The sequence below is a fragment of the Callithrix jacchus genome, chromosome 12, assembly GCF_049354715.1.
Source record: "Callithrix jacchus isolate 240 chromosome 12, calJac240_pri, whole genome shotgun sequence".
In the NCBI taxonomy this organism is placed as follows: domain Eukaryota; kingdom Metazoa; phylum Chordata; class Mammalia; order Primates; family Cebidae; genus Callithrix; species Callithrix jacchus.
In genome coordinates, this window is record NC_133513.1 from 63,416,011 (window position 1) to 63,442,707 (window position 26,697).

At 34.9% G+C, this 26,697-nt stretch overlaps 2 protein-coding genes across 8 annotated transcripts in view; one reads left to right on the forward strand and one right to left on the reverse strand.

Annotated features, from left to right (window-relative positions):
- Window positions 1-26,697, forward strand: part of CTNNA3 (catenin alpha 3) — a 1,887,341-nt gene that overhangs the window by 761,296 nt on the left and 1,099,348 nt on the right. The gene's annotated exons all lie outside the window — the stretch shown is intronic.
- Window positions 1-26,697, reverse strand: part of LRRTM3 (leucine rich repeat transmembrane neuronal 3) — a 189,135-nt gene that overhangs the window by 96,174 nt on the left and 66,264 nt on the right. Inside the window, exon 3 of one of the 3 annotated variants that reach the window (XM_054242333.2) lies at window positions 2,877-13,794. The exons of the other annotated variants lie outside the window; for them this stretch is intronic. Coding sequence (XP_054098308.1) covers window positions 13,735-13,794 — 60 coding nt within the window. The 3' untranslated portion in view covers window positions 2,877-13,734. Of the gene's footprint in view, window positions 1-2,876; window positions 13,795-26,697 lie in introns of those variants that run through there. 3 annotated transcript variants of the gene reach the window in all.

The following is a 26,697-nucleotide window of genomic DNA, read 5'->3' on the forward strand; positions in this document are numbered from 1 at the left end:
AGTTTATTTGAAGTTGTCAATTTTAGTAATGTTTTTAGATCTGTCATAGTCAGTCTTCAATGAATATTAGTTAAATGGACTTGAAAACACTTTGGAAATCACAAAATATTAAATCCCATATTTTCTTACTGTTAATATATTTTTCATTCCGTTTTTATTACATGTATTTTATTATACAATGATTAGCTATAAATCTGTGAGCTCATGAGATTCCACATCTTGGCTCATTAATTTTTGTATAGACACCTGCACCTAGACAAGTGTCTAGGTCCTTTTTGTATATAGAAGATATTCAGTAGATACAGTTTATGTGAACTAATTAGAAATTCCCTATTTTGAACCAGACATTTTGATGATAAAATATATTTTGATGGGATATAAAATATTCATATAGTTCCAGTTTTAGATGTTGTTATAGAGGCTTTTTTCTTCCTACTTTCTCAAAGCCTACTAAAAATATCAAAGAAGTAAAAAAGAGGGAAAATATTGTCATCTCCAAGAAAGCAAGGAAGCTTTACAACTACAGTGATACAAATTATGAAGTCCATAGACTAAATATTGAAATAGATAACGAAACCCACTGTAAAATGTTGACTCAGACATAGGTGCCTTTTCCCCCAAAATATCTGATGGTCTTTGATTAAAGAGAGCTTGGTTTCTGGGTGATATGAGAATGACCATGTAGATATCCTGCCTGACACTCTAGAATGGTAGGGGAGGGAAGCCTTAGAGGGACTTTCTTCCAACAACCTCATTCTATTCTCTACCGCTTGGTCTTTTCGCCCAGGCAGTCTGTCAAAGAAGGTGGAGGAAGTAGGTGGTACCCTGCTGTAGGAAAACTTGCTGTGATCCATGCAGAGTCCTTAAATAAAAAATTTGAGGGAAGAACTCCTTTCAATGTTAGGGAAACAAAATATTTGAAAAGATGTTTGAGTCAGTAAGCTGAAATAGTGGTTGCCAACTTCCTTAGTACATTTTCAGGTATGCACTTCCTCTTCCACTCCCCATTGTACCACTTGGTCAGTTGCTGTCTCATTCAAAGAGAAATAGCAATCAGAAAGGGACCAGTGGATAAGTTCATGCATAAAACTACCATTTTCTTTTTCACACATGGAGAGGAAAACAAGCAAATAAATGACAACAAGCATATATCACAACAAATACACATTCTAAAAAGCAGAGTTCAGAAAGGAGACAGATGAATTCAGAGAAGAGAGTATACAGGAATAAAAGCAGATGAAAACAGAACAAGAGTTCAGTAAAAAATGAAAATGGAAATTTAAAAATGACAGAAATAAAATAGACACTGGAAGCAACACAAATGCAATAAACTTGATTGAAAACGAAGTCAGAAGCATAGATACTAGGTTTGAAAACATCTGACAAAATGAAATGCGTATGAACAGCATGAAGTTTTTATAATGAATAAAGATATGGAAGACGGAAAAGAGAGACAACATGTATATAATTGGTGATCGTGAGAAAAGGGAACCAAAGAAAAGAATCAATAAAAAATACAAAAGTAAAAAGAAGAAAATTGTTACAAAGATTTGAATCTTCAAATTGAAGTTTGTACTCTGTTCTAGGACAATTTTAGATAGAACAATGAATACTAAGAGATATTTTAAACTATTTCCTGAACTCCAAGGTTAAATAAAGGTTCAACCAGATGAACATTTATGGAAAAGATACCTGCTACATGTAAGGGGAATAAAGGTTGGCTTTCAATTTCCACATAATATGAGAAGTCAGAGAAGCAATTTCTACACAGTTCTAAAGGAAGGGAAATATGATTCAAGTTTTATTTTTAGTCAAATATAATATCAACAGAAAGATATTCTGAAGCAAAAACTAGACAATATAGAACCCTGGAGCTCTCATTTAAACACAACATGTGTGCACATACATGATGAGTCAACAGTAGCTCAAGAATGGAGGAACTTAGTTTAAGATGGTTAGCATCAAATCTGTCTAATTATGGATAAAAAGTAACAGCTTTAGAAATTATAATTACAGAATAGCATATAAATGATACATTATAAACTGATAATGTAAGCATATTAATGAAAATGATTAATATGTGAAAAAGTACTATTGGAAGAATTATCAGTTAATTTTCTTAACTACATAAGCATGAGGTTAATAGCTACTACTGAATGTTGAAATACACAGAGGATTCCAACCTCCTAAATTTTTTCCTTTTTCACCTCAACTTTGGCGTGCCCTTATAGAAAAGAAAACATGCTTTGGGTTTAAGAAACATTTACGGGCCGGGCGCGGTGGCTCACGCCTGTAATCCCAGCACTTTGGGAGGCCGAGGCGGGTGGATCATGAGGTCAAGAGATCGAGACCATCTTGATCAACATGGTGAAACTCCGTCTCGACTAAATATACAAAAACTTAGCTAGGCATGGTGGTGCGTGCCTGTAATCCCAGCTACTCAGGAGGCTGAGGCAGGAGAATTGCCTGAACCCAGTAGGCGGAGGTTGCGGTGAGCCAAGATCGTGCCATTGCACTCCAGCCTGGGTAACAAGAGCGAAACTCCGTCTCAAAAAAAGAAAAAGAGAAACATTCACCTGAATTTCAGCTTTTAGTTCAAAATTTCTTTAGTCAAATTAAAGAAAAAGAAAATATAACATTTAAATATTAAACTGTCATATATAATTTGATTCAATTTTTTTAAAATTAAGGCTTATGTGGGTATACATCTCTCTGATGTTTTTCTACCTTAGTAGACATTTAGCTATGTCTTGAATGGTGTTTACTCTGTGGTGCAGATGGCTGTTGTTTTCTGGTTAATGGAATTTGGATTACTTAAAACTTTCTAAAGCTTCTCTATATTACTTGAAGTTTTTATAAAAAACATACATCATCTCAATGAAACAAGAGTCTTTATTTTAAAAAATTACAGCATTACCACCATCTCTCTTTAGAAATGCTTCCCATTAGCTACTAAATAAAGTGTTTGGCAAATACATTATAAATTTTGGAATTGAAGTGTAAAATAAAAGAGATTATAGGAACAGTATTTTCCCTAATATTTTAATCTAAAACAAATTATATCTTGAATATATTTCAAGAACACATATATTACAAACAGGCACCACTTGGGGTTCCCAGATAAAGGTATTTCTTAATTTACATATCCCATAACACCACAGGTTATACAATTAGGAAGTATATAGTAGTTTATTAAGGCTGTAAATATAGGCCCAGATTCTCTTAACAAAACAGCCTGACATAAATTACAATTTTTGTGTAAACCTATTACCACTGTTGCATTAACTTTTAAAGGGATCTATGTAAGCCTACTGTGGTTATACATTTAAGAAAATGACCTGTACACCTGTGAAGCACTGAAGCGTGCACGGTGAAGAATGATAGGAAAAGAACTTTTTCTTGTGAAATGAGTAGTGCACAGTAGTGATGGACTTCTACAGTGAACCAAAATACAAACTAATTATGTTGATTCTTTGCTTTAAGGGAAAAAAGGAGTATTTTTTACACTCCCCTTTTTGTCTCTATCCTTAACCACCTGTTTTTAGAGACAAATTCTCCAGAGTGTTTACAAACAGCAGTCCTAGGAAAGCCTAATTTAGTGGGATTTTAGACCTTGGGGCTCTGGGGTAACTTTTCATACCCAAAATAGCACCTTGGGAAGGCTAGATATCAGAGATCAATCTACATCCTTGTGAGAGTGAGCCTGTATCCTTTTCATAATCACCAGTAACGGCTTTAAAATCCATGCAAATCAGAAATGCACATTTGGAAAAATATTATATTTATATTATATCAGAGTAACAGCCTCTTTAAAGGAAAATTTTGTTTATACTGAGCTGCTTTACCTGCCTATTACGTTCCTCGAAGTTATTCCTCAGATTTAACTTTATGGTGTTAATACTTTTGTATCAAGAAAAGAAAGTAATCTGTACTCCTAGCTATCAACCAGTATAAATGTGCTTTTAGGAGTATGTATGTAGCACTGTGTTATCTGAGGTCATGGTACAGTTCAGTATTAAGTGTTTTAATGTGACTTTTTGTCCAGCATGTGAATGGACTTTGAAGTGGCACTGCATGTCTGAGAATTCCATCTCTTTAAATTGTCTGCTTTGTTTGTTGGAAATGATAACAGTGATTGTTTAAAGGCATTATATATATATGTATATAATAAACATATATATCTAATAAACATATTTGTGAACAACTGAATTATATCTATTAACAACTGAAATAACTACTCACCGAAGTAAACAGCAAACATTACAGATATACAATTTTAATTTTGAATGGTAGAGAATTTTATTAAACTAAGGGAGGCAACTTAATACAGTCTTAAGGACAGATACAAGATGCAGATGACAGATCTAAATTTGAGTCAGGTCCTCACACCTATTAGCATTTTTGACTTTGGTCTTTTCACCTAACTTCTCTGAGCCTTAATTTCCCCATGTAGAAAATGAAATATGATGTCTTTCCTATGTCATTTAGGATTGCTGATATAATAATATGCATAACAGTATTGCTTAAGAAATATTACTTAGTGGCCATTGCAGTGCAGAAGAACTGGTAAGACTCCTTACCTGGAAAATATAAGGGAAAAGTATTATTTTTTTAAATCATGAAAAGATAAGATTGAAAATGGCATGTCTTTGCTGCTAATTAATAATTGCTTTATGTTCATGGAGCTGCATCATTTTCCAACCTACAGAACATATTATAGTAAGCTCTAGTTGCATTTTCTGGGATCGCTTTTACTAAATGTTTAACAATGCTCGTGAATCCCAACTGAAAATCTTGATCACTTTACAGAAGTGTATATGCAAAACCAATGTGAGGCTGGAAATATGTCAAAGACGTCATTCTATGTGTCCAAGTTAAGAGGACAACCAGTGAGGGCAGATACACAATGGACAGGATTCTTCAGGGATGCTGGGTATAAATTGTGATAATTTTTGTCTTCCTAGGGTTCCTGAAGACAAGCAAGTAGATTTTATGTTTTCTAAGATGAAAAAGAACAATGATACTTTTTGAAATAAAGCTTTGGAGAAAGTAAAGGCTGTGGAATAATGAAGGTTTTCATTATTGTCAAATGATAAAGGCAAATATGTGTAATATCCTTGAAATTGTGAGCTATAACAATGTATATTATACCGAATACTTTTTAAATGAAAAATCAACCTAAAGGGAAAGGGGGATAGGGAGGACTGACCTGTAGGTGGGAATATAGGAGATCTGGCAGTGACGTGGTGGCATTGCTATTGTCTCTGGGTTTCAGTTCCGTACCCATAAAATAAATGGGTTGGACTGGATGAACCCTTTCAGCTCTGAAATTCCATGACCTTGTGATATTCCTCATACTCTGTGACATAGGAAGTGGATCACACACTGCAGGGTTTTCTCCTTCTGTCAGTTAGTACAGTGCACTGCACAGTGGATAAGAATGTAGGCTTCAGAGTCAGAGAGAGCTGTGTTTGAAATGTATCTACTGAGCTTGTGATTTTTGGCAAGTTACTATAATTTCTTTAAGTTTCTGTTTCCTCATATATTACATCTAAAGGTAGTGCCTGTAGAGTGCTTGAAATGATACAGGAAGTAATGTTTTGTCAAAACTGTGTATGGGTACCCCTGGGGATCCACAGTGGTTTTTAAGGCACGTGTTTAAGAGCCCAGGTTCTGTATCCTGATGTCCGAGACTGAATTCTAGCTCTGCCCCTTGCAACGTGTATGTCCTTGGGCAAATTAACTTCCACAAGCTCTGCTTCCATTTGCTCTTCTGCATGTGTGGTTGATGATAATACCTACCTCCAAGGGTTGTGATGAGGATTAAATTGGTTCATACATATGAAGTGCTTAGGAAAGTACCTGGTACATACAATCACTCTATGTATTTGCTATCGTCACCTTATATCATTGTCGTTATTAAAGTTGCACATAACCTAGGATGAACTTGGTGGATCATCTTTAAGTTTTAATTCTACTAAAAATTTTAGGAAAAAATACTCATTTATATTGTAGCCAATATGTATATGTTATGGAATAGAATGAAAGTTTCCATAAATATTGACAATAAAGTTTTAACTTTAACTCGAAAAATACAATGCAGCACTGTAAAGCACTCTACAGTTAAATTTCTGTGTTTCCATTAGCAATTATGTTTTCTACTTAATTTGTAACCTTTTGAATAATTGTTATTAACAACAGAACAGACTAGCTCTTTAGTGTAAGGAATAAGAGGTTTCACAGGGCAAATAAGGCGGAAACCAATTTTACCACCAAAACATGAAGCTAATTTCACATCATCTTTGTCACTCCCAACCTATTTTATATTGCACAGATTTTATTCTTTTAATGTAATTTTGGACACATGAAGTGCTTTATTGACATATTTGACAAATAATCTTAATTTCAGCTTAATATGAAATTTTATAGATTTGTATTGTAGATTGTCTACTATTTTATAGTTGCCCAAGATTCATGGTAAATGTGTTTTTGGAAAATGTTAATTCAGTTATTAGGTTCAGAAGAAATAAATAATATTAGCCATAAAGGAGTATAATTTGACAAATATTTAATTAATATCTATAAATACATCAAACTCTTCTAAGAACTGGGCATACAAAGATGGGTATGCTCGAATCCTTTCTGTTGAAGGGTTCTCAGCATTTGGAGTATGGCAAACACTCCAAATGTTGGCTGAACTGAAAGCTCTTGCTAACACTTTTCTTTTTGCGTGCCTATACAATAGCACTGGAAAATTCCTAGCAGCTACTGAGATGTGAGCAGAAACTTGCTTAGAGTGATGGTGGTGGGGGTGGTAAGGATGCTTCTGTTTTCCTATTAAAAGAGGAAGGTTGTGGCTATTGCTCCCCGACTCTTCTTTCCTTGAGCACAGATCTAATACCTGGAGGACAGTAGCCATCTGGGGACTGTGAGGTGATAAGCCAAAAATAATTGGAGAGATATTAGGCCTTGCATCATTAAGTCAGCAATCCAACATTAGATGCCACTACTTCCTGACTTCTTATTTTCTAAGATGAGTAATAAACCCTTTTATATTTTAAAACATTGTTGTATTTTCTGTTACTGTATCCAAAGATTATTCTAGCAAATGTGGGAAGGAGGTATATTTGCCTACATACAATTATGAGACATACTAGTTGCTATAACTATAATAACTTTTCTAAAGAACAATATGTACTTATAAATGGTATGTGTAATCTTCTGCTCTAGTCCATGTGCATGTGTGTGTGTGTGTGTGTGTGTGCATGTGTGTGTTTTATTTTTTTTGTAATGCCATAGTACTAGTTAGAATATTATAAACAGTTCTCCAAAAGCAAGAGTCACAATCTTGAAGGGTCAAAAGAGCCCTGACTCAAGGGAAGAGATACATAGTAATGGAAGGTCATAGGAACAAATTTGACTCCGTAAAGCCTCCAGGAGAGGTAGAAGTAGAATCTTTATTAGAATGACAGGGTTCTTATTTAGAACTAAGTTTCAGAACCAGAGAATGCCAGAGATGAAGAGAAGTGAAGAAGTAAGAAGAGACAGTAAGTACAAACCATAACATAGAAAATCTCTGATGTCAAAGGATTTGTTTTTAGCCACATACTCCAGATGGAGAGGTGTGGCCTGGGAAAAGGAAATAAGAGATTCGGTGACAGAGGAATGGTGTAAAAAAGTCTAGCAAGAGAAACAAGAGACTGCAAACTCTTCTGTTTTTTTCTCTCAATCTGTGACCATCAAATATGACTAACAATTAGAAAGGTGACTAAAGAGATAATAACACAACAAAGAGCCATATAAAAAACTACAAGAGAAATTTCCCAAAGAAACAATGGAAGATTAGGATAAAAATTACCCATTTATTCAGGGAAATTATACTAGACATAATACAGGCAAACAAACCAACAAACAAAAACCCTGAAAAAATATCTGTGAGAGTCAAAGTAGAGGTTCAGTGAAAAACAGATGAAAGAGATTATGTGTATCTGAAGAAAAATGGGAGAGAAACATGAAAGCTTTCATAGACACAGATATTAGAAGCAATAACAACAAGTAGAATAAACATGACTGAAAACTAAGTTAGGAATATAAAAAAAAAGCTTTGAAAAATTCCCATAAAATTTAATTCAAATGCACAAAAACACGACATTTATTATGGGAAGATGAAAGATGTGGAAAGGAAAAAAGGAGATCCAATATAAATATAATTTTTGTTCTCAAATATTAAAATGGTAGAAGATAAATTCCTGAAATAAAGACTTACCTATGATTTTAATGACATTCTATATCGTGGGAAGGTTAATAAACATTAAAGATAGTGGACAAATTTATGTGTCTATTCAGCATGAATACCAAGTCACATGGAAGAAAAATGAGGTTAGTTTTCCCATGGATTTATTAGATACCAAAATCCTATAGAATTATGTCTAAAAATTCTGAGAACAAGAAAGTATAACCAAAGATTTTATACCCACCCAAGTTATCTTTTAAATGTAAATACAAATGCACAAATATTTTCAAGTGCATAAGAAGTTACATCAAATAGTATAAACCCTCATTAAGGAAAATTAAAACAAGAAAACACTGAAAAACAGTAAGGTAAGCAAAGCCTTAAAAAGATTCTTATGCACTGGGGCCTTCTCTCATTTTGCTTTTTTGAATCCTGAGGCTACCACTTGTGAATATGCCTGAGCTAGCCTACTGGAGGATGAAAGACTACATGGAGTGGGATTGTGCTGTCCTAGCTGAGGCTCTTAAATCCAACAAGCTTGTAAGAGCCAGACAAATGAAAGAGGCTATCCTAGACCATCAGGCCCCTACAAAACTGCCAGATGACCTCAGAGATCTGCCAGGCCAACCCAGATGAGAATTGCCTTGCTAACTCACACAATTATGAACAAATAAATTATTGTTCTTATAAGTTAAAAACTTGAATAACCACCCTGTAAAAACAAAACAAACAAAAAAGCTACAGTACATTTCAGCCTACCAAGAGGTGAATCATGTCAAAGAATTCAGGTATGGAGGGATTCCAACTAAAAAACTGAATATAAAATTTTAATCAATATAAATTCAGAACTAAAATTAAAAACCACAGGCTCTATGGTTATTGAATAAAATAGAAACGATGAATAAACAATGAAAGTAATAATAAAAATCAAATTGATGGAAGATAGGATAAAACATTAATATGTTCATTTCTTCAGCTTTTGTCCCAAGTAATGGTCCCAATTTTTAATGCATAAGTTTTTCCCAAACTCATTAATATTTTGTTACTTAATATGTTTTAGGGGGTTAAGAAACATTTATCTCTAAATGTTAAAAAACAAGAAAAAAGAAACATTTATCTCATTTTTAGTAAATTTATTAATTTCATTTAAAGTTCTTATACTGTGATTATTTCAAGTATAGCTATATTTAATATAGTACCTTTATTTAATATAGTGTGGGTACCTTGAGTTCATTTTAATAAAACTGTTCTTCACTTACTATACATGTTACCTGTTGGCCTTTCTTCCTCTGTAGCTTCCTTTGTATATATTTTTATCAAAATATCTGTAATAATGGCTATTTTGAGGTGAATGTTTTTATATTATATGTACCTTTTGAGTTACTTGACATGTTTTTGAAGACATTTTTTAAAAATACCATTTTATCAATATATTCAGTAGGAATAGAACATTTCTACTATACTTATTTGTAATAAATTGTGGATTTTTAAATGGTAGGAAATGTTGAGTGTTCTTTGAAAGCTGTAACATTTACAGGGAAACACTGGCAAGGGTTTCAGAAAAAAAGCTTTTGCATTATGTTTTCAGGTTTTCTCTTTCACTGGATACCATTTTAAGATTTTAGATTCCAAGTTGGACCTAATTAAAGTTTCAGTGGCAGTTGAACTGCCTAAAGTGTGAAAGTCCTGATTGTCAAATATCTTATTTCACATCTTTTTTAGAAATGAAAAAAATCATGAAAAATGTACATTTAAGGGCTATTTTATGTTAAAAAAAAGTCATATTGAAGCCAATAAGACATTGATCAAGGCAAATTTAAAAATCAAGAAATTATCTTAATGTTAGCTACTTTAATTTCAATATCCAAATAGTGTGAGAGGAAAAAGAGCCAATTTGTTAATTCCCTGGAAATACATGGTGAGTCGCATTCTAATTTCAGTTCAATGTGTTGATGCTAAACGGGAACTGACGCCCAGGAATTTGAAGGTAAAATCTGGTTTAGGAGTCACACAGACTTAGTTGATCTTGAACCTACAGTGAAGAACTAATAAGCAATACATAATTTTTGAGGTTGTAAGCCAGGTGCAGTGGCTTATGCCTATAATCCTAGCACTTTGGGAGGCCAAGGCAGGTGCATCATTTGAGGACAGGAGTTCGAGACCAGCCTGGCCAATGTGTTGAAACCCTGTCTGTACTAAAAATACAAAAAAATTAGCCAGGCATGGTGGTGCATGATTGTAATCCCAGCTACCTAGAAGGCTGAGGTGGAGGGATGACTTGAACCTGGGAGGTGGAGGGTGCAGTGAGCTGAGATTTTGCCACTGTACTCCAGCCTAGGCGACAGAGTGAGACTCCATCTCAAAAAAAAAAAAAAATTAAGACTGTAATTTTGAGGAGATAAAGAGAACAAATAAAAGATATCAAACAGAATTTGAACGTTCAAAAGATGTAAAGATATTTATTTTAAATATTGCACCATTAAAATGTTTACATCCTATAGTGTGCTGATGGCATTATAATCACTCAAGTTTTAAATGAATTTAAACTTTTATTGTCTAATTTGTAAACTTTATAATACCTAATTCTGAATCTTCTAAGGTAAATAATTTAGAGTTCTACTTTAGTGGCTAGAAGTTGAAATTATATGAGAATAAAAAATGTCTGGGGGATTTGTCCCAGGAAAAAGCTAAGTTTTTGGAAGTAGAAGTTGAATAAACTACAAAGTAAATGAAGATAAAATTCCTCTTTTCAGCCAACCATGGTGGCTCACGCCTGTAATCCCAGAACTTTCAGAAGCTGAGCAGAGGGATCACCTGAAGTTGGGAGTTCGAGACCAGCTTGACCAACATGGTGAAACCCTGTCTCTACTAAAAATACAAAATTAGCCAGGCATGGTGGCACATGCCTATAATCCCAGCTACTCGGAAGGCCGAGGCAGGAGAATTGCTTGAACTCTGGAGGCAGAAGTTGTGGTGAGCCTAGATGGCACTATTGCACTCCAGCCTGGGCCACAGAAGTGAAACTGTCTCAAAAAAAAAAATTACTCTTTTCAAGATGTGGAATAGTATATAGATAGCACAGAAAGGGAGAGAAAGAGAAAGAGAAGGGGCAGAGTGGGGTAGGAATGATAGCTTCTACCTTTGCAAAGTTTATTACCAAGTTGATAAGACAGATATTTAAAAAGCTTAAGTATACCTCTTTATCACACCATTGAACAGTTAAATGGTGTGATATAGAGTCAAGAGAACAGCTTTGGAATCAGGCAGAAATAAACTTAAATCCCAACTCTGCCACTTCCTGTCTCTGTGACTTTGTGGCTTCCCTTTTATGCAACTCAGTTTCCCTGCATTACACAGGTACAGGACTCCTTACCTTGCAAGATAGTTGCAAAATTGTTTGTAAAGTACCTGGCACTGTACTGTTCAACAGGTGGTAGATAATTACTGTAATAATAGAACAACGAGAGAAGATGCTGAATAATTTAGAAATAAATAACCAATAAAAAATGATGGAGTAAAATAAACAAAAGCATTACTTTTACTTTTGCTTGTTACATTTAGAGATTAATTGCTATTGAGACCGCACTATAACTTTTTTTCTAATTCATCAGATATATCCACCTTTGCCACCTCTTCCCTTAACTTTTCCTTTCTTCAGCAATAACACTTGGAAGTCACTAGGTCTTTAAACTTCCCTTCCATATAAAACCTATGGCTTATGTGATCACTGACACAATGAACAGGTGAAGAAAGAAGTAATTTTGAATTGGAAAATACAGTGAAGGAAATGACCTAGGAACTGAGATAGAGAATGTCTGCTTGGGTGAAGTGATTTAGATAAAGTGTATTTAGATAAAGCATTTTTTCCCTTCATTTATGCCGCTTCCACATTGATTAGGAGGTTGGTAAAGATGTGAAAATTAGTAAGGGGCAGGGTTTTCATTAAAGGTCATCATTTTCTATTGAACAGCACCATTGTCTGGCTTTGGAAATCATTTTCTTTAAATGGAATTAAAAAAAAACAGTAAAATGTCAAGAAACCACTTTTTAATTTATTATCCAGATAAAATATTAGCATTTCTCTCCACTAGAAAAAAATAATCGATAGGAAAAGGAGCTTATAGTAAAAACACCAATACCACACTATATACTATTTCCTGTTGTTAAGATTATCTCTATAAAACTACCTTGAGGCTTTGGCGAGTAAATAGTAACAAATTCACTCTTCCTAATTTTGTCCTTTCCTTTGGGGGTGATACAACCTAACAACAAAATCTGTTCAGAAAATATTGAGTTCTACTAGAGTTATTTCCCTTTTGGCTGGAGGAAGTGCCTGCTTTGTAAGACTGAACATAATTGTATATGTTTAAGCAAAGAATCAGAAACAAGAAACTTGCAGAGTTCCCCAAAACTAGCAAATATTTTATAAACATAAGTTGCAAATAATTGACATGATGTAAGTTTAAAAGGCATTCATCGATGAGTATACTAGTCTTTTGAAAGCAGTATTTTGTTAGACTAAGGATTCCAACTACCATCAGTTATCTTGACTTATTTTAGGATTAGTTCTGTAGTCCTCTATTAAAATGGATCAAGGTTACAGGCAATAATGGTGGTTTCCACTGGAAAAAAATACCACAAATATCTTGTGTTTCAAAATTTCTCTGATCAGCATTTTTGAGGGAAGAAGGACTGTGGGAAGAAAAAGCTGACAGAGATAACGTATCAGACACCATGCCGCCGGGCTGTCCTTACATGTGTCATCATTTTAACAGGGAAGCAAGATACATTTCTCACCTTTTCTCATCCTCATCATTACCAGTTTATTTTTTGATTCACATGAATATCAGTAGGTGATATGTGGCTTTTGTCCATGTTTTGACTTTCCTTAAAGACAGGAAGAAATATTACAAAGAGTCAGACTTTTAAAGCAAAAATCTCTCTCTGAACTGTTTTTGTAGAAATCAAAATTCAGGCCTTCTTCTCAATTCAGTGACCCTCTTAATTAAGTATTGGTCACTACTCAAATACTTAGTTGATACACAGCCATGTCTCCATACCCAGATCTTAGCAGGTGGCTTTTTTTTTTTTTTTTTAACATCAAAAGGCAGGTAAGTTATTTATGTTAGTGTGGTGAGAAAACTGTTTGAATCAATGACTACAAATATTACCTTCACTCGATATTTGTACTTCTTGCTTCAGAATATAAGTTCTTCGAGTATAGACATTCCAGATCTGATGTAGTACTTACTCATACAATAAGAAACATGTACAAGGTGGCTAGGCATGGTGGCTCACGCCTGTAATCCCAGCACTTTGGGAGGCTGAGGCAGGTGGATTACCTGAGATCAGGAGTTCGAGACCAGCCTGGCCAACGTGGTGAAACCCCGTCTCTACTAAAAATACAAAAATTCGCCAGGCATGGTGGCATGTGTCTGTAATTAATTCCAGCTAATCGGGATGCTGAGGCAGGAGAATCAGTTGAACCTGGGAGGTGGAGGTCACAGTGAGCTGAGATCCCACCATTGCACTGCAGCCTGAGCTACAAAGCAAGGATCCGTCTAAAAAAAAAAAAAAACAATGAAACGTGCGAAGTTCAGTCTCACATTTTATTTTCCTCGGTTTTATGCTGCATTTTGGCTGATGCATTGCAAATGTATGTTAAAATCAACCACCCTCTGTTAGAGGTAACACATGAATCTATTAACAAAATTAACCTCTCAATTTGCATTGATTTCTCCAGTTAACTGGCCAGAATCTTAACTAGTCTCTAGAGGAATAGGACCTGAGCAGTCAAATTCTGTGTGAAGACAGGGACATCCAAATATTTGGCGCTAGTTATAAGATATGTTAATAAGGCTTACTTGACAAAGTAATATGAAGAAGGCTCCATGGTTAAGTAAATTTTGCATTTGCATGAGTTAAATGTATATAAACTATTTCTTTACTTCTGGATTTATCAAAGTCTTCAATATATGAATACAATTGGAGAATCCTAAGGACTGGGAATATAGTATGCAAAGTTTCCTAAAAGTATTGGATCTTGGAATCTCTCCATACTCTGATTTTTTTGAGATATATCCCCTAAAACCAAAGTACTTGGAGCATATTTTGGGAAATATTGTTGTAGGACTCAAAGACTTTGTACAGTATGTGAAGCTCTTTTTATGCCAGGAATGCTTCAAGATTACTCAGTATTAGGATTAAAGTAGAAGACACCAAAGAAAGGAGAGTGGCCAAAATGGTCAGGAAGTCATGGTCATTAATTTTGTTTATCTCCCAATTTTATTAGTCATAGGCATAGGCACTGTGGCTGAGTAATTGGGGCAGCTCGATTCAGCAAGCATCCTGGTAAGGAATGAAGTCACTGTGGCAGGATGCATAGAATATTTCAATGGAAAGTGGCATTGTAATTATGTTTGAGTTTTGTAGCTGAAAGACTGCATATGTTAGTGGCCTATGGACACATCCATGGCATTATAAATAGTATCATAATTACCATGAAAGCAATACTGCATCTGATGAATGTATTTGATTCAGCAGCCACAAGTCTTATGAAGAGTATATTTTAGGTAATGGAACTTGAGCCTTGCTATGTTTAGAATAATAATGATACCAAGTTTTTATCTTTCCTAGTCTAGTCTTTATTAAAAAAATTGTTTTTGTTGATATGAAGACATCCATAATCAAATACATACTAAATAAATATGTTCATTTAACCCAGCAATTATATATGAAATATGGCCAGCATCTCTGGAATCTAAAAAAAATCCTGCTTGGTAAACTTAGTACTGTCTTAGCCTGATTTTTGGAAACAAGTTTTACAAATAAGTAAATTACAAATTTCAGCATCCTGAAATAAATGACCCAGTACCCAAGCCATTAGAGCCATTAAACACAGCTCTGAGATAATTTACCTGTGCTCCTTGTGTCAAAGGAGTAATGTTAGACTGTTATACTTTCAAAGGATTTCTTTCTTTTTGTTTTCTGCTCCTCAACCATAAATAGCAGTTAAAGTGGCTTCTATCTATGGCTTGGATTTAGATTCAACTTTGTAGAAAGCGTTACTTTTCCTATCATTAAATTGTTACGGCTAAGCATTAAAAACATTTCTCACTTTCACAAAAAGTCTTTCCATCAGTGTAGAGCGTACACAATGATCCTAGATGACTTGCATTACTCAGAATTAGTAGTTATTTGAAGTAATTTGTCCACTGAGGCCTTTGGCAAAGGCAACAGCAGTTTGATATTTAAGTAGAATATTATATATAAGAAATAATTACTTATTGTTTTGAAAGATCTTCCTATTCGACCCTGTTAAAGAAAATATGAGAAAAATTCAAAAAGGGGAGATTAAAATTAGTGAATTGACTCCATTTCAAGTCGGAGAGCTTAGAGATCATCGAATCCAACCATCTCATTTTTTTTTAGGTGAAGAAACTGAGCTGCTGAAAGTTAATAAGGCTTGAGTATGATCAGTCAACCAGACGGTGACCTCCTCAGAACCTAGATTTTTAGACTCTAAGACTCGTACCCATTTCTGCACCCTCTTTCTCAATGTCTATTACCCAGCCATGGTGAAGCCTTGATTGAAAAAGAAATGCCTTGTTGTAGCAAATGCAGTTTTACGAATAAGCAGGTTACCTAAGCTCCTGGGGAATGACGACAGGGCTAAATATAAAGAAAAGGAAGAGATACAGTCATTAGAAATTGGTGGGTTTCTTTTCCTATAGCACCCTTGTTTTTTACATGTTTTGAGATGTGAGTGAGCCTTTTGTATCCTGGATGTGGGCCAGACAGGCTGTATGTAAATCACAATTTGAAAATTGACTTATGAATACAATTAGGATCCACTAAAGTTATTCTGTGGTACCTTTCTTTATAAAATTATTCTTTTTGAGTATTAAATACTAAATTTATCTGTTGGTAATTCTATATAGTAATTATATATTAGAGGGTTTTTTAATTAATTAAAAAGTTTTACTTCAATCTGGTGAAAAACTCTATATTCCTCTAAATTTTTCACCTGTCTGTGCTCCCCATTCCCATTTCTCCTTCCTCCTGTTCCCCACCCCGTCTTCAGCTCCTACTCCACCTTCTTTTGGTTTTAGATAAACTTTCATGAGTATCTAGCATTCTAGAAGTGAACTCACAGCCCAGATTTTACAATTTTACTATGAGGGTATTAATTTATTTAATTTTTATAGTCCTGTCTTGGACTGTTCTTTTCTATCTTCTCTCTCCACTTTCTCATTTTATTTTTTAAACTCAACAGAAGAGTTTGAAAGCTGCTGAGTCAGCCGTTGGTCACTTTCCAGCCTGTTGCTCATGAATAATTGACTTTGGCTAGACATACCAAAATTAAATTCTCTGATTGCCTTAGCATTTACAGAATTGCACTGGCATTCTTCTCTACTCTTCATAATGCATTCCCGATAGAATTTTATTGTAATTGCCAGGTGGGAGCAAGGGAGGACTTTTATTTATACTAATTGACTTTACATCAAGATTTCTTTTATTGAATTCACATATCGAATTCCGTTTAATTCAATGTAAAGAGTCCTGCAATAGGAGGCAGCAGATCTAATTCCTGTTTCCTGGTTCATGGTTTCTTTGTAGATACACAGGTTGGAGGAGGTGATTGTTGTAATTTTTAGCTTGTCATAATTTTGTGATTACTGAACTGGCCTTAAGGCCATTTAAGTGGAAGACATTTTATAAGTAGGTGTTGTCTCTCATAGAACTAGCTAGGTAGCAGCCTTTTCTTACTTCAGTTGCTCACCAGTTATTTATATAAGAGTATTTAGAAATCTGTTCCAAATGTTTTACTTCTGCAGCACTTAGTAATTTATCTAAAGATTCTTATAAATGTTTCTCTTGAGCTCATATAGCAATTTAAAAAGCTGTCCTCAGGAAACCAGATATGGTCATCTGCAAGGCCCTATATTTTTACAGTAGGGCCTTCCAGAGTTGTTGGAAATATGAAGAAAATGCTATCATGATAATTTCCGTATATATTAAAGCTTTAGTAATTTTAATTGTGAAAAACAGCTATCCCACAAATTGAAGTGTTAGTAAGACAATTGGATGCATTGTATTAAAGCTGACAGAGCAGTTACTGGAAAAATCTAGTCACTGATCTAAAGCCAACACAACAAATCAGATGACCTTCAAGGCCTTTTAATTACAATTTTTGAATACATTTCTGTTATTAGAAAAATACTTTAGGAAAATAAGACCAGAATTAGTATACAAATCAGAAAAACTAATGGTCAAGTAATCTCTTTGTCAGTGATGTAAAGTTCAACTAAATTAAAATAATAAAATACAGTAAAATTGCCATTTTTGCAAACTTATGAAATATACATTATTCATTTCTACTTTCTATCTAATTTAAGGCCTATTTCATTTCAAACTAATCCAGACCTAGCGTTTGTGTTTCCAGAAGCACCATTTATAGGTTGGCATTTAAGAGGATTTGTTTTGTGACCTAAAAGGGATGCATGCTGCTTGATCACCTCTCTAATTAGATAAGAGAGGCAATAGTGACTGAAGCTTAGAAGAATGGATTTTATAGTACAATCATATTCTGATCCATACAAGGTGACAACAGCCTACTTTTCTGTGTAGTACAAATTGATGATATTAATTTAATTTGAATGCTTATCTATACAAATACACTGATTATATATTATTTTTCAGGAATCCCAAGTTTTTTTTCTTGAAAATGTTAGCCAGAAGTCCAGTGGTAATTTCAGATTCCAGTGTTGATTTAGTAGTGCCCATTTTTAATTAATCAATTTACTTCATAGTTCAATCACAGGTCTTCTGATACATTTTAAATTATAAAATCATGTATACATTCTTGAAATAACTGAAGTCTTAATGAAATATTTGAGTGCAAACAATCAATTGAAAATGATAAATAATACAAAGTAGTACAAATATCTTTAATTTTCAAATATGAGGGTTTTCTGTGTTTCTATAGTGTTGCAATTTTATTAACTTTTGCCCTATGTTCTGTTTCTTTATAACTAAAATATTTAAAAAAATACATTTCTAACTTAATTGACTTATATCCACAGAAGTTCTTAGTGATGCTGAATTTTTGGTATTGATTGAGATTTGCTTTGTGTACATGTTCAGTTTTAAAGCTTATTTTACATATAAGTAGAATATGTGTTCTCTAATTATAGGGTTCATGGTTCTACATATACCCATTGGAACGAACTTTTTAGTTATGTTATTTATGCCTCCTATAATCCACCGCTTCCTTTTGCCGCCTGATCTATCAGTTATAAGAAAAGCATATTGAAATCTCCCATTATTGTTGATCTGTGACAATTGCTCTTTCTAATCTACATTTTACTTTGTATATTCTAGACAATGTTGTTCCTCACATGTGACTTTGGAATTACTATATTTTCAGCTGATTCCTTCTTTATTGTTTTGTAGAAACTTCTTTATTCTCATGTGCCTTTTTTTTGCCTCTCTACATGTGTCTCAATTTCTTTTGTTCATTGTCATTTTCATCTTTTTAGTGTCATTGTATTTTATTTGTGTGTCTTACAAAAAGCATAAAAATGTAATTTGCAATGTCTGTTCTTAACTTGGCAAATTTAGTCCCTTTGCACTTATTAGGTTATTGATATATTTTGATTTATGTCTACATTTTATTTTGTGCTATGCATTTACTTTAACTATGATTCCTGTGCTCTTTAAAAAAATACTGTTCTATCTTCTATTTTGAATTTTATTCTTGCAACTAGAACTCAAACAGCAGTGTATACTAAGTGAACATAGATTAAGGAGGCACTTCTTTCTGCTATAGAAGAAGAATTATAGCATTGGAGTATATGGGAAGATGGATGAGACATAAATCTGGTGAGATATGCGAAGGCTGTGCTAAAATGCCACGTTAGGAACTTGGTTTGCATCCTATGGTTTATTGTCAACAATGAAAAATTTATGTAGGGGAATGGCTTTAGACATTTAATTTTAGAAACATAATTATGGCCAGGTGTGGTGGCTTACGCCTGTAATCCCACCACTTTGAGAGGCTGAGGTGGGTGGATCATGAGGTCAAAAGTTGGAGACTAGCCTGACCAATATGGTGAAACTCCCATCTCTACCAAAAATACAAAAATTAGCTGGGCGCAGTGGCACATGCCTGTAATCCCAGCTACTCAGGAGTCTGAGGCAGGAGAATCGCTTGAACCCGGGAGGTGGAAGTTGCAGTGAGCCAAGATCATGCCATTGCACTCCAACCTGGGTGACAGAACAAGACTCCATCTAATATATATATATATATATGTAATTACAATTGTTTTAGAAGAATGGACTGGAATGGGGAAGAAGTGAGGAGATGGAACTGAAGCTGCGGGCAGGGAAGCCAATTAGAAAATCACTACAATAATCCAAGTGATGAATGGTGAAACAGTGGTAGTGAACTTGATGAGGAACAAATAGATTTGCAATATATTCAGGAGGAAGAGTCAATAGGTCTTAATCACCAATTAGGTGTGTGGGGATGGAGTGGAATGGATGATGGTAGGTTTCTGGCTTCGGTGATTTTGAGCATAGTTGACCCACTAACTAAGAACAGAATAGGAAATAGCAACAAATTTGACGACTTCCTCTGCCAGGGGAGTATTTCTCTTATAGATTGTTATGATGGAATAAGGTATAAGATTATTTAATGAGGTATTTAGATGGCAAACTTACTTGGGAAGAAATGTAATAGAACAGAGAGATGGTTTCCTAACAAAGAGGTGAAGAACACCCAGAACCCTGGATTTAGGAAAACAGTGTATAGGAGTATTTAGTTATAAGACTACATATTAAGATATAGGTTTACTAAATAGCAGGCATCTAAAGATTTTACCAGAGCTTATGAATGGACAAGAATTTGGCTTAAAATGTTCTAGATATGCCTCTGAAATGCTTCTGTTTTATCAGCTTTTAAATGATACATCATGCTTAAAATGCTAGTTTTTAAATCTTTGAAATGTAATTGAAATAATTTAATACAGGTAAACTAATTTTTGCAAACAAGAAAGAATTTGTGGTCATTTGGTAATAAATAAGTATTTCCTGCTCAGATTGTATCTCAGTCACATTAATTTTTATAAGACCTCAGCCTATGAATAGGATATGTGAGTCACAACCATGGAAAATTAGGCCTCTGAAATGCTGAAATAAGACAAAGGGTTGTTTTGCCAAACACTTGACATAAGCAGGGATGAAACGCTGTTTGATGTGCTCATCATCTTCTGCTCTTGTTCTTGCCACCACATCAAAAAGTTTTGGAAACAGTATGACTCTCTGTTAGTATTAATATCCACACATCTATAACTTCCCTGCTATCTAAGGCAGCTACATGTCCGGATTATTCTTGACGGTCTTTTGCATTTAATCCAAGATGAAATATTAAACCTCATAAATTAATGTCACAAACCAGTAGTACTTACAAAGCTAAATTACAAACTATCAACAGGTGGATGATTGCTGAACATTTACAGATGTTAGTTCACATGGAATTGTTTAGAATTACTATGTTTAATGGTATAATTTTAGAGCAAAATTTCAAATGCTACTTTAGACAATATTTTATACATGTCCTTAGAAATTTTTTTTCCAATAAGTTGGGCAAGCAGAAAACTGCATAGGCTGTAATTAACTCAAAAAAACATGTAAGTGATTGATACAAATATGCATTATCATTATTATTATTATTATTATTATTATTATTATTGTAGAGATGGAGTCTCGCTCTGTTGCTTAGGCTGGAGTACAGTGGCACGATCTTGGCTCACTGAAACCTCTGCCTCACAGGTTTGAGGCATTCTCCTGCCTCAGCCTCCTGAGTAGCTAGGACTACAGGCACACACCACCACGCCTGGCTAATTTTTTTTGTATTTTAGTAGAGACAGGGTTTTACTGTATTGCCCAGGCTGGTCTCCAACTCCTGAGCTCAGGTGATTGGCCTACTTCAGCCTCCCAAGGTGCTAGGATTACAGGCATGAGCCACCATGCCCGGCTCAAACATGCATTATTAAATAAGCTTATCTTTGAGACATAATGGCACTTTTGCTCTTTTTACTTTGTTGCACAGCTACTAAGTTAGATAGATAATTGCTTTGATTCAGGATAACATCTCTAATTATATAATGTCAGTCTCCTTGAAATCATTAAACTTCATTTATCAACAGAGCTTTGAGACCTACTTGTGCAATGAAGTAGCTTTAGGCAATACAGAGTAAGATAAAACACAATTTGGTCCTAAACAATAGTCAGGTTGGGAGGAGAATATAAAAAAAATACATGTCTAAGTAGGTAAAATAAAGCATACTGAATTAATTTAGAAGTGACTCTGAAGGATACAGTAGTAAGGTAATGTGAAAATAATTTATAAGTTTATAGGATACAATAATGTAATCAATCACTGAATATAATGTCTAATGCAATATAAGCACTCCACAAATATTAGTTCTTATTCGATTTATGAAGCAAAGATGGGAGTGTATAATCCACATGTGGGTTTCAGGGAGGTTTATAAAGGCAGAAATGCTTGCATTAGACCTGAAGAATGAGAAGAAATTCATCAAGTTAAAGCTGTGTAAGGAGAGGATCTGACCATCTTTTAAGCAGAAGGAGCAATGTGAACAAAGCTACAAATTAATGAGTCTCAGTGTGAGTCTTAGTAGTCTGGCATAGATAGGTAGCAGATGAGGAAAGGACCAGAACTTAATAAAAAATATAGAGATGCAGACAAGAGCCAGGTAATAATTTAAGGATTTGCAATGTATCCTGCGAGAATATTGGTAAACTTTTAAATGTATTAAACAGGTGGATATGGGTAATTTTATCTGCTTTGCATTTTGAAAAGATCATTTGGTGAATGTTTGGAGAATGGATTAAAAGAGGTACATCTAGAAGCAGGGGGTCCAGCTAGCTGACTGCTACCATGGGGCAGGTAGGTGATAATGAGGACTTGAACCAAGCATATGGCAGTGGGTATGAAGAAGAAGAAAACTGGTCAGATGTAAAAGGATGAGATCCTGTGTAACTCCTAGGAATTGGTAATCAGTTTCATCTGAGAAGTAAGAGAGAGGGAAAAATGTCTTCAATGACATCCAAGTTTCTGTCACAGAAGTCTGGGTGCATGGTCGTTCTATTCACTCAGATAGAAATACAAAAGGAGGTGAGTATAGAAATCATGGGTTGTGTCTGAGATTATGGAGTATGCAGTATTTCTGTGATATTTAAGCAATGATACCTCGGAGGAATTGGAAACATGAGTCTGTTGCTCAAGTAGATAAATCTTGGGCTAGAGAGCTAGATTTAGGAGTATCTAGCATGCACTTGGAATGAGAAGCCGTGGACCCTGGAAAATACCAGGACAGAAGTAGCAGGAAGATAGACCTTGTGGAGAGTTCCATCGTAGCATGTGTTGTGGTATTAGCTGAGCCCATATTTTCTACTTGTTGCACTCTGGTTTCCTAGTTTTACATCTCATATGGTAACATCCAGCAGATTTTAAATTACTTATACAATATATGGAAATTCTTAAGGGACTGATGTTTTGTAAAACTGCTTCACAATAATTCTTAGATATACAAAGACCTGCAGCTGTATACTATAAATAGTATTGAATATAGTGAAATAGTCATCAGGCTATTCCTTATCTTTATTACAATTTGAAATGTTAAAAATTCTGTTTTGTGTCAACTCATGATTTTGTCAGCAATTTTCACAGTGTCAGATCTGCCCATGATGAGAGTAAAGAATTAAAATAATGAATCTTTCTTAGGTATCCTTGTACTTAATGCTATTTTGATATCATTTGCTATTGTAACATCACTTCAGCTACTCTTTTCCTACTTTAAAAGTTCAGCATGATGTAAAACTAGGAATTGTAGATATTTGGTAATTGAGGGATGAAATAGGAATGTTCTTGTGCTTTTAAAGAGACTCACACTGAGCTTCATTCCATTTATTAAGTGAGCCAATTTGTTCCACACTGTACCTAATGGAGAAGCAAGTTTCAAAGTTATTTGCTAAAGGTGTGATTAACAAAGGCTAAGCAAACCCATTTTTTAACTACTTTAAATGTCTGTTAAATGTCCATATAAAGCTTGGAGAGCATTTTCCTTTCTTCCTTGTTTTTTCTTTTCATCTTTTCCTTTTAACCATTGGAGTAACCGGGTAGTTGTTCCTTTACATTACTTACTTTTATACAAGGGACCCTCTATAAGCATAGAGTGATGCCAGCTCACTTACTACATGAATGGTGGATAAGATAGTTTGATCTGGCATGATTAATATTTATAAATGGAAAATTAAATGTTTTACTTCAGTTTTTTTTTTTTTTTTTTGAGACTGAGTTTCGCTCTTGTTACCCAGGCTGGAGTGCAATGGCACGATCTCGGACGCTGCAACCTCCGCCTCCTGGGTTCAGGCATTTCTCCTGCCTCAGCCTCCTGAGTAGCTGGGATTACAGGCACGTGCCACCATGCCCAGCTAATATTTTGTATTTTTAGTAGAGACGGGGTTTCACCATGTTGACCAGAGTGGTCTCGATCTCTTGACCTCGTGATCCACCCGCCTCATCCTCTCAAAATGCTGGGATTACAGGCTTGAGCCACCACGCCTGGCCTACTTCAGTTTTTATTCAGTCTGTTCACCAAGTTACATTGTCCTGCTATATCTGGCAACGTACTTGGTGTGATCAGAAGATACAGAGCTTTACCCCAAAGATCTTAGTTTAAATATCATGAGAAACAAGACAAAAAACTGTATGAGCCAGAGAAGAGAGGTATTATACAAATTTATAAGAAGAAATTATAAAGCTTAGATGAAGCACATAAAAGAAGACCTAACCAGATTTAATAAACAAAATATATTTATTTATTAGAAGACCGAAGGTCATAAATATTTTTATTTTCTCCATATAATCTGAAATACAGAATCAATGAGAGATGGAGGTTTTGTCTGTTTTTGTTTGTTTGTTTATGTATCAGTAGTGCAAGAGCATAGTAGGTACTCAAGAAACATTTGGCCAGGTGCGGTGGCTCACGCCTATAATCCCAGCACTTTGGGAGGCCAAGGCGGGTGGATCACAAGGTCAAGAGATCGAGACCATCCTGGTCAGAGACAGTGAAGCCCTGTCTCTACTAAAAATACAAAAATTAGCTGCGCATGGTGGCGCGTGCCTGTAATCCCAGCTACTCAGCAGGCTGAGGCAGGAGAATTGCTTGAACCCAGGAGACGGAAGTTGCGGTGAGCCAAGATCACGACATTGCACTCCAGCCTGGGTAACAAGAGTGAATCTCCGTCTCAAAAAAAAAAAAAAGGAAAGAAAAGAAGGAAACATTTGTGGAAGAATGTTATCTGAAAGTTCACTCAAAATCACATTAAAAAATTTGGATGGATCCAGAAAAGTTCACTCTAAAATTTATAGATTCATAGTTGGAAGGAAAAAGGTCCAAAATGATGTTGAAGAAGCATAATGAAATGATAAGGCTTGTCCTGCCAGAATGCAATAGATTGTGATTTCCAAAGATAATTACAACACTATTTTCTTTCCCAGGTGCTTTTTAGAAATGTGACATTGCCACTCCCTCATCAAGAGGTGCAGTCTACTTTACCTTCTTTTAATCTCCTTGCAGCAATAAAATAAGACAGTGGTAGCTTTGAGTGATTTCTGAGGCTAGATATCTGGAACTTCTGCCCTTGCTTTGTGGAATATTTCTTCTTGGATTCCATCTGTTGTGCTTTCCAAAGCTCAAATAGCCACATAAAGATACCCACATGTAGGGAAACAAAAGCTTTAATTGAAAACCCCAGTTGAGCTCCCATTTGTTAGCTAGCACTGTGGTAGTCAACCACATGAATGAGGCTATTTTGGACCTCATGATTGTCCCAGTGCCTGGGCTGATACCATGGGAAACATAATTTTATAGTTGTCCACAAAATCATGGAAAATAATGATTTTTAGAAAACCTCTACTATTTTGTTTTGCAGCAATAAATAACTGAAACACCAATATAAAATATTATAAAGCTATAACAATTAAAGTAGTATAATAATGGCACAGGGATAGAAAAATGGTCAAATTGAAGAGGATACAGAGCCTCAAAGCAATCCTCACTCATAAGAGCCTTGTTGTATCACTAAAACGGCATTAAAATTGGTAAGAAGGAGGGAATAGTGGATTAATTAATAAATGAGAAATATCCATAAGGAAAACATAAGGTTAGATTTCTGCTGTCAGGCCTCCACCTGCAAACCCTGACTCAGAAAGTCTAAAGTCCTCTGCCTGGCCTCAGTTGATAATGTGAATACTCCATACCCCACCCTACCATCTTAACTACTCTTACCCCACCTGCCATTGTAACTAACCTATGCATGCTCCTTGCCCCTACCCCTACCACTGTAACTGATCTTACTCTGTAACTTTCCACTGCCCACCCCAAACCTATAAAACCAACTCCTATCCAACCGCCCTTTGCTAACGCTGTTTTCAGCCTTAGCCCACCTGCACCCAGATGAATAAACAGCCTGCTCACACAAAGCCTGTTTGGGGGGGTTTCTTCATTCAAAGCTCGTGTTTTTAACACCTGCTGTACATTATGAACAAATATAAACAACAGATTGATTAAAGATTTAAATATGATCAACAAAATGTTAAAATTGTGATAAATACATTTAAGAAAATAGTTCTATAACTCTGGGATAAAAATTTTCAACTGAGGTATTAAGTGTTAAATGAAAAGACTGATAAATGTATTCATTAGAATTTAAAGTTCTGTTGCCATTTAAAAAAAGTAAAGGACAAGCCACAAACTGGAACAACATATTTGTATTGCATAAAACTAGAACTGACAAGGAATTTTTATTCAGAAAATATAAGAACTCCTAGGAACAAGAAGAAGAAGGAGGAGGAGAATTAGAGGAGGAAGAGAGAAGGAGGAGGAATCATAGGAAAAGGAGAAGGAGGGAGAAGCTCAAATTAACGACAAGTAGGCAAAGGATATGAAGAGTCAATTTACAGAAGTGGAAAACCAAAGGGCAAATAAACGTAAAAAGATGCTTAGCTTCACCAGTGATTAGGGAAATACAAATTAAATCAATGATAAGGTTGCATCTCACAGCCATTAGATGATAAAAATTAAAGTATGACAATATATATGTCTAGAAGGTACAGAAACTGAAACTTTCATTCACTGCTAGTTGGAATGTAAATTGATACTAGTTCTTTGGAGAGCAATTTGGCAATGTCTGGTAAAGCTGAGGAAGTCCGTATCCTAATTGTTGACGTTCACAAAGAGACACACAAGGATATTTGCTGCAGAGTGACTGGTTCAAATCAATCATGGAATATGTACAGTGAAAGAAAACCCAAGACAGAACCCTGAGAGAGGAGGTATGCAGGTCAATGGCCAATAGGAGTTGCGAATAGA